The sequence below is a fragment of the Schistocerca serialis genome, chromosome 5 (genome assembly GCF_023864345.2).
Source record: "Schistocerca serialis cubense isolate TAMUIC-IGC-003099 chromosome 5, iqSchSeri2.2, whole genome shotgun sequence".
NCBI lineage: Eukaryota > Metazoa > Arthropoda > Insecta > Orthoptera > Acrididae > Schistocerca > Schistocerca serialis.
In genome coordinates this window covers 372,461,114-372,476,205 of record NC_064642.1, presented here as the reverse complement: position 1 = coordinate 372,476,205, position 15,092 = coordinate 372,461,114, and the positions used below count along the sequence as shown (strand labels likewise).

Sequence of the window (15,092 nt, the reverse complement as noted above, 5' to 3'; positions counted from 1 at the left end):
TTTTCAAAGTATGTATGGGTTCTGCCTTGTTGGACACCTTTATCCAAGAAAACGTTGTGCCTCGCAGTTCCGTCCTGATAGTCATCCTCTTGGATATCGCCATTAACCCTAAAATGGCCCGCCTCCCATTGGGCATCTCCGGATCCCATTTCATTGATGATTTTGTCATTTATTGTAGTTCTTCACGGGCTTATTGCATTGAGCAGCATCTTCAGTGATGTCTCAAGGTTCTTCACTCATCGAACATTGATAATGGCTTTCGTTTTTCTACTGACTAAACCAGCGCAATTTGTTTCTCCCATCATTCATGCATCTTGGGCCTGTTGCTCTTCCATTCATTGAAACTACAAAATTCCTGGGGCTCCTGCTCAATAGGAAACACTCTTGGTCCTCCCATATGTCTTACCTGGCAGCCCACCGTAAGCGGTCCCTCAATGTCCCCCATGTCCTCAATGGTACTTAATGGGGTGCAGATCAAACCACCCTCCTCTGTTTGTACTGGTCCCTTGTCCGTTTGAAAATAGACTATATGTGCTTTGTTTACGCATCTGCACGTCCATTCCTCTTACCTCTTAGCCGTCTCTCTAGTATCCACCACCGTGGCCTACATTTGGCCACTGGTGTCTTTTTACACTAGCCCCGTTGAGAGTCTGTATGCAGAAGCTGCTGAACTACTGCTGTCATATCACCGTGACTTTCTCACCAGCAGGGATGTATGCTGTTTGTCTGCCATGTGTGGCCACCCATCCTATGCAGCCTCTTTTGATGACTCCTTTGATCACCGGTATGGGGTGCATCCCTCTTCTCTCTGTTACCTCCTCGGGTTTGCTTCCAGCTCTTGCTCCAGCATATTAAATTCATGCTCCCTGTGACTTTCCCGGAGTGTGGGAACCCTTCACCGCCTTGGCTTCATGTGGCGGCCCGTGTTCACCTTGGCCTTCATTTGCTACCTAAGGACACTACACCAGCCTCGTTCTATCGCCTTCAGTTTCACGACCTTCGCATGGAATTTCGTGATAGTACCTTTGTGTACTCTGATGGCTCTTGGACTGACCTTGGTGTCAGGTGTGCCTTCTTCGTTGGCTCCGACATTTTTCAGTTTTGGCTTCCAGTACTGCTCAGTATTTACAGCAGAGCTCTTCAAGCTGTGTCAGGTGACAGAGTACACCCGGCGACACAGGCTTTTCCATTGTGTCATCTGCTCACTGTCTCTCTCTCAGCACCCTTCAAAGTCTCTGTGCACTATGCACCGTCCATCACTTAGTGCAGCGGGTCCAGGAAAGCTTTCACTTACTCACCCTTGATGGAACCACTGTGATATTTATGTTGGTTCCTGGTCATGTCAGTCTGACAGGAAACAAGGCTACTGATGCTGCTGCCCAGGCTGCAGTCGTTGTACTTCAGCCCGTTAGTTCTTACATTCCCTCTGATGGTCTCTGTGTTGCCGTCTGTCAGGAAGTAGTGTCGCTTTGGCATCACAACTGGTCCTCCCATCATGGGAATAAGCTCTGGGTTATGAAGCCTCTTCCAGCAGCTTGACAACCTCCTCTCGGCCCTCCCACCGTGAGGAGGTCATTTTAACTAGGTTGCGTATTAGGCACTGCATTTTTAGTCATCACCATGCAAGTGGTACTCCCCCATCACTTCGTGCACATTGCGCCCAACTATTAACTGTCGACCATTTCCTGATGGAATGCCCCCTATTTTTACATCCCCATTTGGGTTTGCCGTCTGAGTTATTGGCCATCCTAGTGAATAAACCTGGGCTGTCGACTATGTTTTATCAGTCGTAACATGGTGAAGGCTATTTAATTTTTAGTTCTAGACCTCCATTTCTGTACTAGATATTTTATAGACCTTTCTCCACATCCCTGTTTTTAGCTGTCTTCTCTTCCATCATTGGGGATTGACTTGTAGCCATTTTTAATTCCTCTCTTTGTCTTCGTGTTTCACAGTTTTGAATGGGTGTGTATGACCCTAGTCGCTTTTCCGCTATAAAACAAAATGGGGATGAGATACAGAAGTTGTTACATTTTTTGTCAACTTATGTCTTCACTTAGCCTTGAGATATCAAAATTTGTCAGTGAAAAATGGTAAAACTTGTCTGGAATACCGGGAAATATCAGGGAATTTCACTTGGGGATAGTCGTGGCAACCCTCAAAATAATGTGTGTATGTTGCAGAAAAGGTCTGTAAAATTTAAACTTTTTTCTCGCATTGTAATCAGGTAAAGGTGGATAATGAAGATTCTGTAAGGAAAACAAAAAAAAGTTAATGACACCTTTATGTGAGCCCTAACCCTTAAGTTAGGGAAATAATAAAATTTAAATTTGTAGTAATATAAATATCCGTGTAGCATGCCCAGAGTAAAAACAATTAAAGACCTGTCAAGTTCATCGTTGTTCCATGTATTGTTGTTTAGCCATTTGAAGCAACATTTGTTAGAGCTTTATTTTTAAAAAAGTATGAGATCTGTCTAGAAACAAAAAACACTCTCTAACATTTTTCTGTTGAAAAGTATGATAGTAGGCATTATGTTAAACAAGAATTAAGGTGACATCTTGGATATTCGGGAATCCAGCTGGATATTCGCATCGTTCTTGCACGATATGTCAACAGCATGCCTCGCTGTCTTCTTCAGGTGCTAGAATTACAAAAATTAAGGTGATGAAACTTGTAATTTTGGTGGGAAAGAAATTCTAAAATATTCATAAAAGTATTCAGAAATGACTTGCACTATGATTTGTAAATATTTGTAAGCATAATTCCACCTTTCTTTCTTTCTTTCTTTCTTTCTTTCTTTCTTTCTTTCCTTCCTTCCTTTTTATATATTCCCTTCAGCTCTTCAGTGACACCAAACTGAATAAAACTTATTCATAAATAAAAACGTTACTAAGGTTGCAAACTTATAAGTCACATTGTCTATCAATGCCAGTTTTTGAAAATGACACAAATTTCTAAATTGCCTCCTAACAGTAGTTTGAATCGAAACAGTCTGGAAGTGTTGTTAACACTCTTTCATTATGTAATTTCTTACGCCAAATTTTCACAAACATCTTAGATGTGAGGGCAATGGCTACTGGATAAATTTCACTTAAAATAGACCATAAATGATGTACTACTTGCATTTTCACTTTTCAATTTTTTATGGTCAGCGGTTGCCTACAGTATCAAAATTTGATGAGCATATTTAAAACCGTAATTATACAAGAAGTTAGATCTGTGCATACCATAAAAATCTGTGGCCAACTCACACTCCCTTTATCTGTTATCATTTCAAGCAATATGGCAACAGAATGCAAGTAGCAAAATTTTCCAGCAGTAATTTTAAGAGTGTAATAAGTTGAAGTGCACTTTACCTTAAATTTATGCGTAGTGCGTATCCAAAGAAGCTTAAACATTGGATGCCTGTTAGTAGTGGTGCAGTTTTTATGATGATGTAGGCCATGATTAAATGGTACTCCACTAAATTTGTAGTTATTATCAAAGAAACATTTACGACAAAGTCTTGTGTTGAGTCACAAAATTTCATCCCTTTATACAAATAACTGTTCATAAGAATCCTGTCTTCCTGGATGGATGTTCCTGTCATGCAATTTGCTGTGTTCAAGGTTGGTGTCTGAAAAGTGTGGATTAGCTCCAATGCTCATTCTGTTCTGCTCCACAGTATTCCTTGAACATTATCAAGTATTCCTGGATTGTTTTAAGACAGGATCTTGTGCAAATTTCATCTTATACCATTGAAATGCCAACACAATAAAGGATACAAAATTCTTCTGGAAACAATTATATTATATTTGTGCACTCATTCCGTGTAAAATCACAAGTGTAAGATAACCTAAAGGTGCCGTAATACTATTTTAATCTCCATTCTTGTTTGATTTCAGTAGTTAATTATGAATTTATAGCATGTAGAACATTTGCAAAATTGAAATTCAAGAATGTTATCTTTAATTCTTGGTAATCCAGTTCACTGTGTGCCCCAACATTTGTACCTAAACAAAGCTGTATATTGTGAAAATAATTCAACAAAAAAATTGGGATTGATTGTTCTGTTGCTGTAAACATGCCATATAGTGTATTACAATTAAAATTACCATAAGGACATTTACTGTTCACTTACTATTATACATAACTAAATGTCATATCTATATTAAATTGCAGGCTGTGAACCGGATTGAAATGTCTCAGAAGCAGTACAGAGCAAGAGAAGAAAGTTACGCGTCTGTACTCCAAACTGTTCAAAATCAGGAAAAAAAACACAGAGGAGAAATAGATTCAACAATGAAGTTAATAGAGGAAGCTGGTTTTTCTGAATTTTTAAAAGAGGAAATACTAGTAAATGACTTAATGGTAGGGAAACTGCAGTTTTCTACTAGCCATCTAACAAATTTATTTTTGGACATGTAGCACTGTTATATATTCTTTAAAACTGAACTAGTTTATTAATCACAGAAACTTTCCACTGTAACAACATAGATATATGATGACAGTGCAGTAGTAAAATCCTAGGAAGTGTTCTCCCCTCTCCCCCCCCCACCCCCCCCACCCCCCCACCCCCCCCTCCCGCCCCTTATAAAAAAGCACGTAGACTTTTTTCGATCAGATGTGTTGGTAATTTTTTTTACAATTGTATTGACCAACTAGGATCATGTTGCCAACTTCAGTTCCTCTTCTTCCTTTGATGTTGTTGTTGTTTCCTGTTTTTCCAGTATTCCCTCATTTTTCTCCCCATGAAGCCTCATCCTTTCTTCTGTCCATGTTGTTTCCGATTTATTTCTTCTGCTTTGAAAGCCTTCCAAATTTAGTATTTTATTTTTAAAGTGGTTTCTTTCTGCTATTTCTGATCATTTGAAGTTGTTTCTTTCTAGATCTTTCCTTACTTCTGTAATCCATGCCATTGTAGATTTCTTCTTCCAGAAATATAGGTGTATTTGTTTTGTTAGTCTATTTCCGTCCGTTCGGTAGAGGTGTCCGAAAAATGTTAATATTCGTTTGGCCATTACTTCAGATATTTTCTCCATGTTTTTGTAGATCTTCTCATTACTTCTTATTTTCCAACCATTTGCAGTTTTTATTGTACCCATTATTTTTCTAAAGGAATTTAAGGAGCTGGGGCCTGGATAAACTGAAAGAACCAGAGGTTATCCAGAGTTTCAGGGAGAGTGTAAGGGAACAAATGACAGGAATGGGGGAAAGAAATACAGTAGAAGAAGAATGGGTAGCTTTGAGGGATGAAGTAGTGAAGGCAGCAGAGGATCAAGTAGGTAAAAAGATGAGGGCCAGTAGAAATCCTTGGATAACAGAAGAAATATTGAATTTAATTGATGAAAGGAGAAAATATAAAAATGCAGTAAATGAAGCAGGCAAAAAGGAATACAAACGTCTCAAAAATGAGATCGACAGGAAGTGCAAAATGGCTAAGCAGGGATGGCTAGAGGACAAATGTAAGGATGTAGAGGCTTATCTCACAAGGTGTAAGATAGATACTGCCTACAGGAAAATTAAAGAGACCTTCGGAGAAAAGAGAACCACTTGTATGAATATCAAGAGCTCAGATGGAAACCCAGTTCTAAGCAAAGAAGGGAAAGCACAAAGGTGGAACGAGTATATAGAGGGTCTATAGAAGGGCGATGTACTGGAGGACAATATTATGGAAATGGAAGAGGATGTAGATGAAGATGAAATGGGAGATAAGATACTGCGTGAAGAGTTTGACAGAGCACTGAAAGACCTGAATCGAAACAAGGCTCCGGGAGTAGACAGCATTCCATTAGAACTACTGATGGCCTTGGGAGAACCAGTCCTGAGAAAACTTTACCATCTGGTGAGCAAGATGTATGAGACAGGTGAAATACCCTCAGACTTCAAGAAGAATATAATAATTCCAATCGCAAAGAAAGCAGGTGTTGACAGATGTGAAAGTTACCGAACTATCAGTTTAATAAGTCAGAGCTGCAAAATACTAGCACAAATTCTTTACAGACGAATGGAAAAACTGGTGGAAGCCGACCTTGGGGAAGATCAGTTTGGATTCCGTAGAAATATTGGAACACGTGAGGCAATACTGACCGTACGACTTATCTTAGAAGAGAGATTAAGGAAAGGCAAACCTATGTTTCTAGCATTTGTAGACTTAGAGAAAGCTTTTGACAATGTTGATTGGAATACTCTCTTTCAAATTCTGAAGGTGGCAGGGGTAAAATACAGGGAACGATAGGCTATTTACAATTTGTACAGAATCGAGATGCAGTTATGAGTCGAGGGGCATGAAAGGGAAGCAGTGGTTGGGAAGGGAGTGAGACAGGGTTGTAGCCTCTACCCGATGTTATTCGATCTGTATATTGAGCAAGCAGTAAAGGAAGCAAGAGAAAAATTTGGAGTAGGTATTAAAATCCATGGAGAAGAAAAAAAAATTTTGAGGTTCGCCGATGACATTGTAATTCTGTCAGAGACAGCAAAGGGCTTGGAAGAGCAGTTGAACGGAATGGACAGTGTCTTGAAAGGAGGATATAAGATGAACATCAACAAAAGCAAAACGAGGATAATGGAATGTAGTCGAATTAAATTGGGCGCATTGCTGAGGGAATTAGATTAGGAAATGAGACCCTTAACGTAGTAAAGGAGTTTTGCTATTTGGGGAGCAAAATAACTGATGGTCGAAGTAGAGAGGATATAAAATGTAGACTGGCAATGGCATGGGAAGAATTTCTGAAGAAGAGAAATATGTTAACATAGAGTATAGATTTAAGTGTCAGGAAGTCGTTTCTGAAAGTATTTGTATGGAGTGTAGCCATGTATGGAAGTGAAACATGGACGATAAGTAGTATGGACAAGAAGAGCATAGAAGCTTTTGAAATGTGGTGCTACAGAAGAATGCTGAAGATTAGATGGGTAGATCACATAACTAATGAGGAGGTATTGAATAGAATTGGGGAGAAGAGGAGTTTGTGGCACAACTTGACAAAAAGAAGGGACTGGTTAGTAGGACTTGTTCTGAGGCATCAAGGGATCACAAATTTAGCAATGGAGGGCAAAAATTGTAGAGGGGGACCAAGAGATGAATACACTAAGCAGATTCAGAAGGATGTAGGTTGCAGTAAGTATTGGGAGATGAGGAAGCTTGCACAGGATAGGGTAGCATGGAGAGCTGCATCAAACCATTCTCAGGGCTGAAGACAACGACAACAACAACAACAAATTTTTTCTAAAATCCTTCTTTCCAGTATCTCTAGTTTGTCTATCGTACAGTTCACTGTTAGGCATTCAGATCCATATAAACATTCTGGTCATACCACTGTGTTGTAGTGTTTTAGTTTAATTTTTCTAGATATACATTTCTTGTTGTAAATATTTTTGGTCAGACAATATGGACTTTTCATTTTGTTGATTCTTACATCTAGTGCAGATTTTTCTAGTCCAATCTGTTGTATAGTTGGTGATGATTATTGCCTCAAGTTTTTCCTTCTGTTCGTTCCTCCTTCATTCATAAAAAAATAATAAAACCCAGTGAATCGGTTGATGTTTTTGTAGCATTAGTCTCTTCACCTTAGTAACTCCAACCATTAATTTTCCTTGGTAAGAATGTTGGGAAGAGGTTATACTTACAAAGCAGGTAGATGAGCACTTAACCATGTTGGAAAACTTGGTAGTGTTTTCTTATCACTCCTTTTTCTTTTTTTCAGATTGAAAGAGAGAATGCAGAGATAAAGTCACGGCATCTGAAGAAGTTAATCACTCTGCAGCAGAATGAAATGGAAGGACATTATATAATGTTTAAGACTATCTGCTGCATGATGAAAGACTACTACCTCATGCTTAAAGGTTTTGGGAAAGAAACCAATGCAATGAAAGAAAGCTATCAGGTAGAATAATAATTACCACTGTCTGTAGAAAATGTGCATGTGTGTGTGCACGTGGAGGGGGTGAGGTGTATGGTGAAAATCCATAAACCACTAAACTGTAAAAGAATATTTCCATTAAATTAGATCTTGAGTTATCATAATTAAAGCCTGGATTTCTATTCACAATAAAATAGTAAAGTAAGCAAGCAAATCAGCAGAACAATGGTAAAAAAGCTTCGAAATAAACAAAAGTGAATACACGCAGTTATGAAAGTTTCATAGCCCTCTCACCTTATTGAAGGCTGTTACAGTACACAAAGAGAGCCTCCAGAGATTTTCATGTGTAAAAACAAAACTCCTGCGTCTCAGTGAAGAACAGCTTGTGCAGTGAACACGTTCTTTAGATGTCACATGGCATGTCAGGTGCATGTGGAAAGTGCCAGAGCTCTTCCTTGGTGAATTCTTCTTCAGTATTTGCTTGGTCATCAGAAAGATATTTAAAAATTTGACACAGCTTCCCAAACACAAGTTTTTCAACCCCGCGAGTTTCTGACGACAGTGTTAATAAAATTTTGTCTATCAGAGAAGATGAATGTTCCAGGGAATTAGTTAAAGCTTCCAGCTGCTGTAAAACATCGGGTATTTTGGAGAAAATTATTATGGATGTACTGTATCTATCCTTGTATGCCCATTTTAGTAAAACGTTTGTGGACTGTGGCAATACTGACTGCCCCTTCTGCATTTAGGGTATTTAAAACATTTTTCACTGCACTGAAATGTTCGTCATACTATGATGTACCCTGTAACCACATTCCCCACCTAGTTAAAACTGACTGTGGAGATAAAGCCAAATTTGAACAGAGTTCACAGAATTTGTGAATTATAATTGGTGACTTGACAAACACTTTCTTCACACTAGAAACAAGATGATCCATGTTGTTATACTGAGTCTGACAGTTTTAACGACACGATGTAACCCATGAACAAGGCAGATGAGGTGAACTAATTTAGAGTAAAGGCCTTTTAATCCAGTTCCTGCTTTAATGATATATGGAGCAGAATCACTGAGAAATAACTGTCATACCATACCCCTTCTGGCCACAGGAAAGCTAACAAGTTACTGAAAAATTTGGTGAGAGTGGAGTGATTTACTCAACACAGTATTTGTATATACAGAAGAAATTATCTGCTCTCTGATTTCATTGGACCAGGTGGAGCATTACACAGGCACTGCCCTGATGCATCGGGGCTTTCATCAGTAGATATCTGTGTGTTTTGATGCTTCATTCTATTGCAAATACAGGGTTTACATAAAGTCTGGAAACACTTTCAGTTATTTAAGAACCAAACATTGTACAGATATCGTATATATGTCATTTTGAAGAGAAACCCTGAAAGTTCTTTTTCATGTATACTGCCACAGCATAGTTCGGTAATTTGCTGATAGTCAGCGCTAGTCGCAAGTATGGCGAGTTCAGGTGCGGAGTGAGCTTTCTGTGTGTTGGAGTTTGACAAAAGCAAGTGTGCTACAGCTGTTCAATGGATGTTTAGAGGCAAGTACCGTAAGAAGCCACCAACAAGGAAGGCCATTTACCATTGACACAACAAATTCTTTAAGACGGGTTGCTTGTGCCTGTCAAAGAGAAGCAGATGTCAACGTGTGAACGAAGTGAATGTGGAGCGCATATGAGAGACATTCATAAGGAGTACAAAGAAATCAGTGTGTCATGCAGCCCGTGAACTCAAAATGGCTCCAATGACAGTGTGGAAAGTCCTGCAGTCGTGAAGTTCGTGGGTACCTGGTGGCTGCGGCATCAATGGATTGGCCGTGCTACAAAAGGGAACAGCTGTTTCATGAAATGGCCTAATGGCCTCCCCAATCACCAGATCTCACTCCGTGTGACATTTTTCTGTGAGGACACATTTAAGGTCTGGTGTATGCACCCCCTCTACCATATGATGTTGCAGAGCTCTGGGAGAGAATACAGCAAGCGACTGCCACAGTCAACAATGCCATGCTGCGACGGGTATGGCAAGAATTAGATTACCATATTGACGTCTGCCGGGTCACTCATGGTTTGCATATTGAATGTTTGTAAAAAACAAGTTCATGGTTTCTCTTCAAAATGCAATATGTATGACGTCTGTACAATGTTTAGTTCTTGTGCAATAAATAATTGGAAGTGTTCCTGGAAGTTATGTACACCCTTTATTATAAATTACTTCTTGAAAAACTGTGCCATACATTTCTTGCACAATGTAGAGTCTTCTGGTACCATTTTGTTTGTGTTATTTTTCTGACACTATATGAAGCTGCACATTATTCAGTGTCCACAACAGAATGTTGGAACCCACTAATGTCAAGCACAGGCCTTTAAAAAATGTCACTACAACTCGATTGTTTGCCAACACTGCTTTTACTCAGTTGCTGGTTTAAATCTGATTTATTCTTAAACCTCTCATTATGCCGTGTGATGTTAAAGTGCTGCACATTGTCATATTTTTTCTTCGCAGAAACACACTTTTTCACACACCAAACAAAATAATCCACTGCTGTCTTCACTGAAAATTTTTCTTTCAAATTTGTTAACGCATTCATGGAAGAAAGGCGTTTGAGACCCTTTTGTGGGTAGTGTTCCTTAATTAGAACAGTGAGCAATCTTGCACACTTAAACTAATGGACGTTACACAACAAATTGCAGCCTGGAACGTGGTAATTCACTGTCCATGTGTGGCTCACTCTGATGCAATAACTAACTGATGAAGTGGTAACTCATTTGCCCAATCGCAGCAAGTTTTTATCCTTGCAGTATTATTTCACGCCTTGGCTGTACCTTTGCATTGCTTTCTGTTGCAGTTGTCTGAAGTTAATTTTTATAAGGCAACAAAAAAAATCACTGATTGATAAATGATGGCTAGGAGTGAAATATGTACTTGTACTTTTAAAATCTCAATTGTCAATAAAATGCACTGTTTTAATTTAAAAAATTGGCAAAGTGTGAGCAAGACTGACAGACTGGGGGTTCTGTACAAACTCAATTATCTATATAGATAGTTCATCCATCCCGGAAATTGAGAATCTCAATGATTTTTGCTGATATCAATACTGGCAAGATATTGGTCCCAGTAATTCAAAGACCATATCAAAATCTCGCAGAAAAGAAGAGGAGCAAAGACTGTGGGTGCTTCAGTTTAATGATGGCTGTGTCGTGCTGGAGTGAGAAAGAGAAGAGGTGTTACTGGGTGAAGAACAGTGGCTAATGAAGATTGAGGCGTTGGGGGGGGGGGGGGGTTACAAAAAATGTAGGATATATTGCAGGGAGATTTCCCACCTGCGCAGTTCAGAAAGACTTATGTCTCTAGGAAGGATCCAGATGCCACAGGCTGTGAAGCAGTCATTGAAGTGAAGAATGTTGTGTTGGGTCATGTGCTCAGCATCTGGGTGGTCCAGCTGTTTCTTGGCTACAGTCTATTCACGCTGACACACAGCTTGTTGGTTGTCGTGCCCTCATAAAATACAGCACACTGGTTGCAGCTTAGCTTGTAGACCACAACTGCTTTCAGAGGTAGCCCTCCCTTTACTGGCATAGGTGATGCTTGTGACAGGACTGCAGTATGTGGTGGTGGTGGTGGTGGTGGTGGTGGTGGTGGTGGTGGTGGTAGTGGGTGTATGGGACAGGTCTTGCATGTAGGTCTATTGAAGGGTTACGGGCTATGAGGCAAGGAGTTCGGAGCAGGGGTAGAGTAGGGAGGGATGGATGATGATATTGTGTAGATTTGGTAGGGGATGGAATACCACTGGGGGAGGGGTGGGAAGGTGACTCTTCATTTTAGGGCATGATGAGAGGTAGTCAAAACCCTGGTGGCGGATGTGATTCATTTGCTCCAGTTGTGGGTGATACTGAGTCACAAAGGAAATTCTCCTTTGTGGCTGGATGTTCAGTCTTTCAGAGGTGTTAGTGACTGTAGAAATAAGGCATGAGAGGTCTGTTTCTGTACAAAGTTGGGTCAGTGATTTCAATCTGTGAAGGCCTCAGTGAGACCCTTCATATGTTTAGAGAGGGACTGCTCGTCACTACAGATGCGTTGGCCATGAGTGGCTAGGCTGTATGGTATTGAATGAGTGGCAGCTGTCGAAGTGGAGGTGTTGCTGGTAATTGGTAGGTTTGATATGGATGGGGATACTGATCTAGCCATCTTTGAGTTAGAGGTCATCAATGAAGAAGGTGGCTTGTCGGGTTCAGGAGGACCAGATGAAGTGAATGGGGGAGAATGTGTTGAGGCCCTGGAGGAATGTGGGTACGTGGTCCTCACCCTCGATCCAGGATTTGAAGATACCATCAGTGAATCTGAACCAGATGAGGGGTTTGGGAACCTGGGTGTTTAAGGATGATTCCTCTAGATGGCCTGTGAATAGGTTGACATAAGATTGGGCCATCTGCATCTACATGGATACTCTGCAAATCACATTTAAGTGCCTGGCAGAGGGTTCATCGAATCACCTTCACAATAATTCTCTATTATTCCAATCTTGTACAACGTGCATAAAAAATTAACACCTGTATCTTCCCATGTGATCTCCAATTTCCAATCTTAGTAACTGCCCTTCAACTACTTATACCCTTTCCTGTTCCCACTCTAGCATGACACAGCCTTCATTCTACCAACACATCCACAGTCATTTTACTTCTCTCCTTTACCATGTCTGCGTGTGTGTCTTTCTTTCCTTCCTTCAAAATAAGGTCTTTTGGCCAAAATTTTGCTTGCTTAGGAGTGTTTTTGTTTTGCCTGTCTGATTCAACATATTCACTGTATGGCAAATAGCAGTCTGTCCTTTCCATAACAATGTCTTTAGTCTATCCCCAGCTTTACATTGTTCGATTTTGTCTCTACTGTAGTTCTTCAGGTTAGCCTGTACATGCAAAAAGAAACAAGCAGGGCAGTTTAGTGTATATATGTGCAGAGAGAGAAACTTTAATAAAAAAATTTTTTTATTTATTAACTAAAATTTAACTACAACTTAAGTTTTATATGTGTGCTTAGTAGTGTTAGTGTATTATGCTTTCTACGTATAGTGAATGTAGTGGTTTCAATAAATGAGTTTGCAAGTATCAAAATATGGCATAAATGTCCATATCCTTAAGTGACTTTGAAGCTTAAAATTTTTACACCTTCAAGGGACCATGGGCCTTAATATGTGACATAAATTTGAATTAGATATGCCTACTGTTCTTGAGAAAAAGGGTTAGACAGACAGGCAGACAACAAAGCAATCCTCTAAGAGTTCAGATTTTACAGATTGAGGCATGGAACCCTAATGATAAAATAAGTAAGCAAAAACAATTTCTTGCAAAATAAACATAAATAAGCACAGACAAGCATAGTTCAAATTGCTTATATAGGCGTCTCTTAGGAAATATAAACTTTCTGCTTATCCCTAAATGTGTGAAAGAAATTACGCATTTTGCTTCAAAATCATATTAAATGCAGTGTGAACTCTTACACTTTTGAAAACACATGCTCAATAACATTGGGCATGGTATTGTCATGCTCATGGCTTCACATAACCATTAAAATTGAACTGTCATCCGTTGAATAAAAACATTACTTGCAGTATGTTAAATCACATTACCGTGTGTGTGTGTGTGTGTGTGTGTGTGTGTGTGTGTGTGTGTGTGTGTGTGTGTGTGTGTGTGTGGGCGCGCGCGCGCGCGTTTTTGTCAAAGTGACAAATGTTGTTGGTTCAACATCAGATTATTTTTATTTGTACGTGTCAGGCATGTTACTCTTTTTTACTGCTTGAGGTCTGGTGTTCCTGTTCCATACTGCTGCAGCATATTTAAGATATCAAATACGACAGCTGTAATGTCTTGGCAGTCATTATGTGTTTTTCTCTTTTTTCAAAAGGAGAAAATACCCTTAGATTACAAAAAGAAAGTTGCTCCTACTACAGATGTAAAATCCATATCATAAACTGAATTGGAGAAATATGTCACACTATTAATTTTGGAGTTCTGCATTTTGGTTTCTGGAGGCAGATAAAAGTGGAAACATTTTAAAATTCAATCAAGGAAGGAAAGAAAAAGGCAGTAGACTTTAGAGACATTAAGTAAAAACGGAGTCAGTATATAAAATAGAGCTGGCATAAAAGAAAATATATTACTTGCATTTTCTGTTGATCATGTTTGTGATGCAGGTTTATTTCCTCACTAAACTTATGAGTGTATATTGACCACTTAGAACAGATTCGAGCTCCAATACTGCACATTTGTTGACTTAGTCTGGGGGTCTTTTGATTATTTATTCGCTTTGACTCTTTACTTCATTTTCCTTGTTTTAAATTTTTGTGTCTACAAAAAGCAAAGACTGAAATTTAAAATTTACAATACAAGACTGAAGAGTGCCTATTTAAGTGTTACAAAGGCAAAATTCAGTATGTGGTAGACTCAGAAAGGGGAAAGATGGGCACCCTTAAATTATCAGAATTTTCATGCAGTTTATTTTCTGATAGAACAGCCCAAAATGTTTTGGAAGCTTTTTTCTCAGTCTGTGTTTTAACTTAATTTCGTCTGTTTACAGATCTGTCCAAATACTCTTTCTCCCATTTAATTTTTTTTCTAGAAAAGAATGACGCATTGCATCTAAAAAAAACCTGTACTGTGGTAAAATTACAAGAAACACAAAAAATAAAATAAGTGTAGTCAGTTCTGTGTACTAAAAGTATTTAATTTGGAAAATGAAATAAAAGTTAATAATTGTTTGATTTAAATTTACTTTTAACTAAGCATTACAGTATCTAACTTAGTCTTATGGGTTTTAATTTGAAGCTAGCATATTTGACTAGTTGGTGAGAATTTCATTTGCATGTGCCCACACTACTTCTTTAATGCCATCAATTACAGTATACTTTAAATTCCAATGTAATACAGGCATCCTGTTTTCCTCTGCTAAGTTAAGTTTAGCTGCGGTGTATAAAAAAAAGATTGCTACCCTCCATGTAGTGGAAAATTTGAGTTGCAGAGAGGCACAACTAAAGGACTGTTAAACAAGTAAGGTTTCAGCCTTCTTCTGAATTAGACCACATATACACACATGCATTCACACAAATGGAAATCGCACACAACACACCTGCCAAGGCCAGTGTGTGTGTGTGTGTGTGTGTGTGTGTGTGTGTGTGTGGGGGGGGGGGGGGGGGTGTGTTTGTGTGTGTGTGTGGGTGTGTTGTATAATTCAGGAGGCAGCCAAAAC

The 15,092-nt window shown here is 39.2% G+C and overlaps 1 protein-coding gene across 1 annotated transcript in view; it reads left to right on the top strand.

Annotated features, from left to right (window-relative positions):
• Nucleotides 1–15,092, top strand: part of LOC126481250 (uncharacterized) — a 143,884-nt gene that overhangs the window by 90,848 nt on the left and 37,944 nt on the right. Inside the window, exons 9-10 of the mRNA XM_050104865.1 lie at nucleotides 4,165–4,353; nucleotides 7,686–7,865. Coding sequence (XP_049960822.1) covers nucleotides 4,165–4,353; nucleotides 7,686–7,865 — 369 coding nt within the window. The remainder of the gene's footprint in view (nucleotides 1–4,164; nucleotides 4,354–7,685; nucleotides 7,866–15,092) is intronic.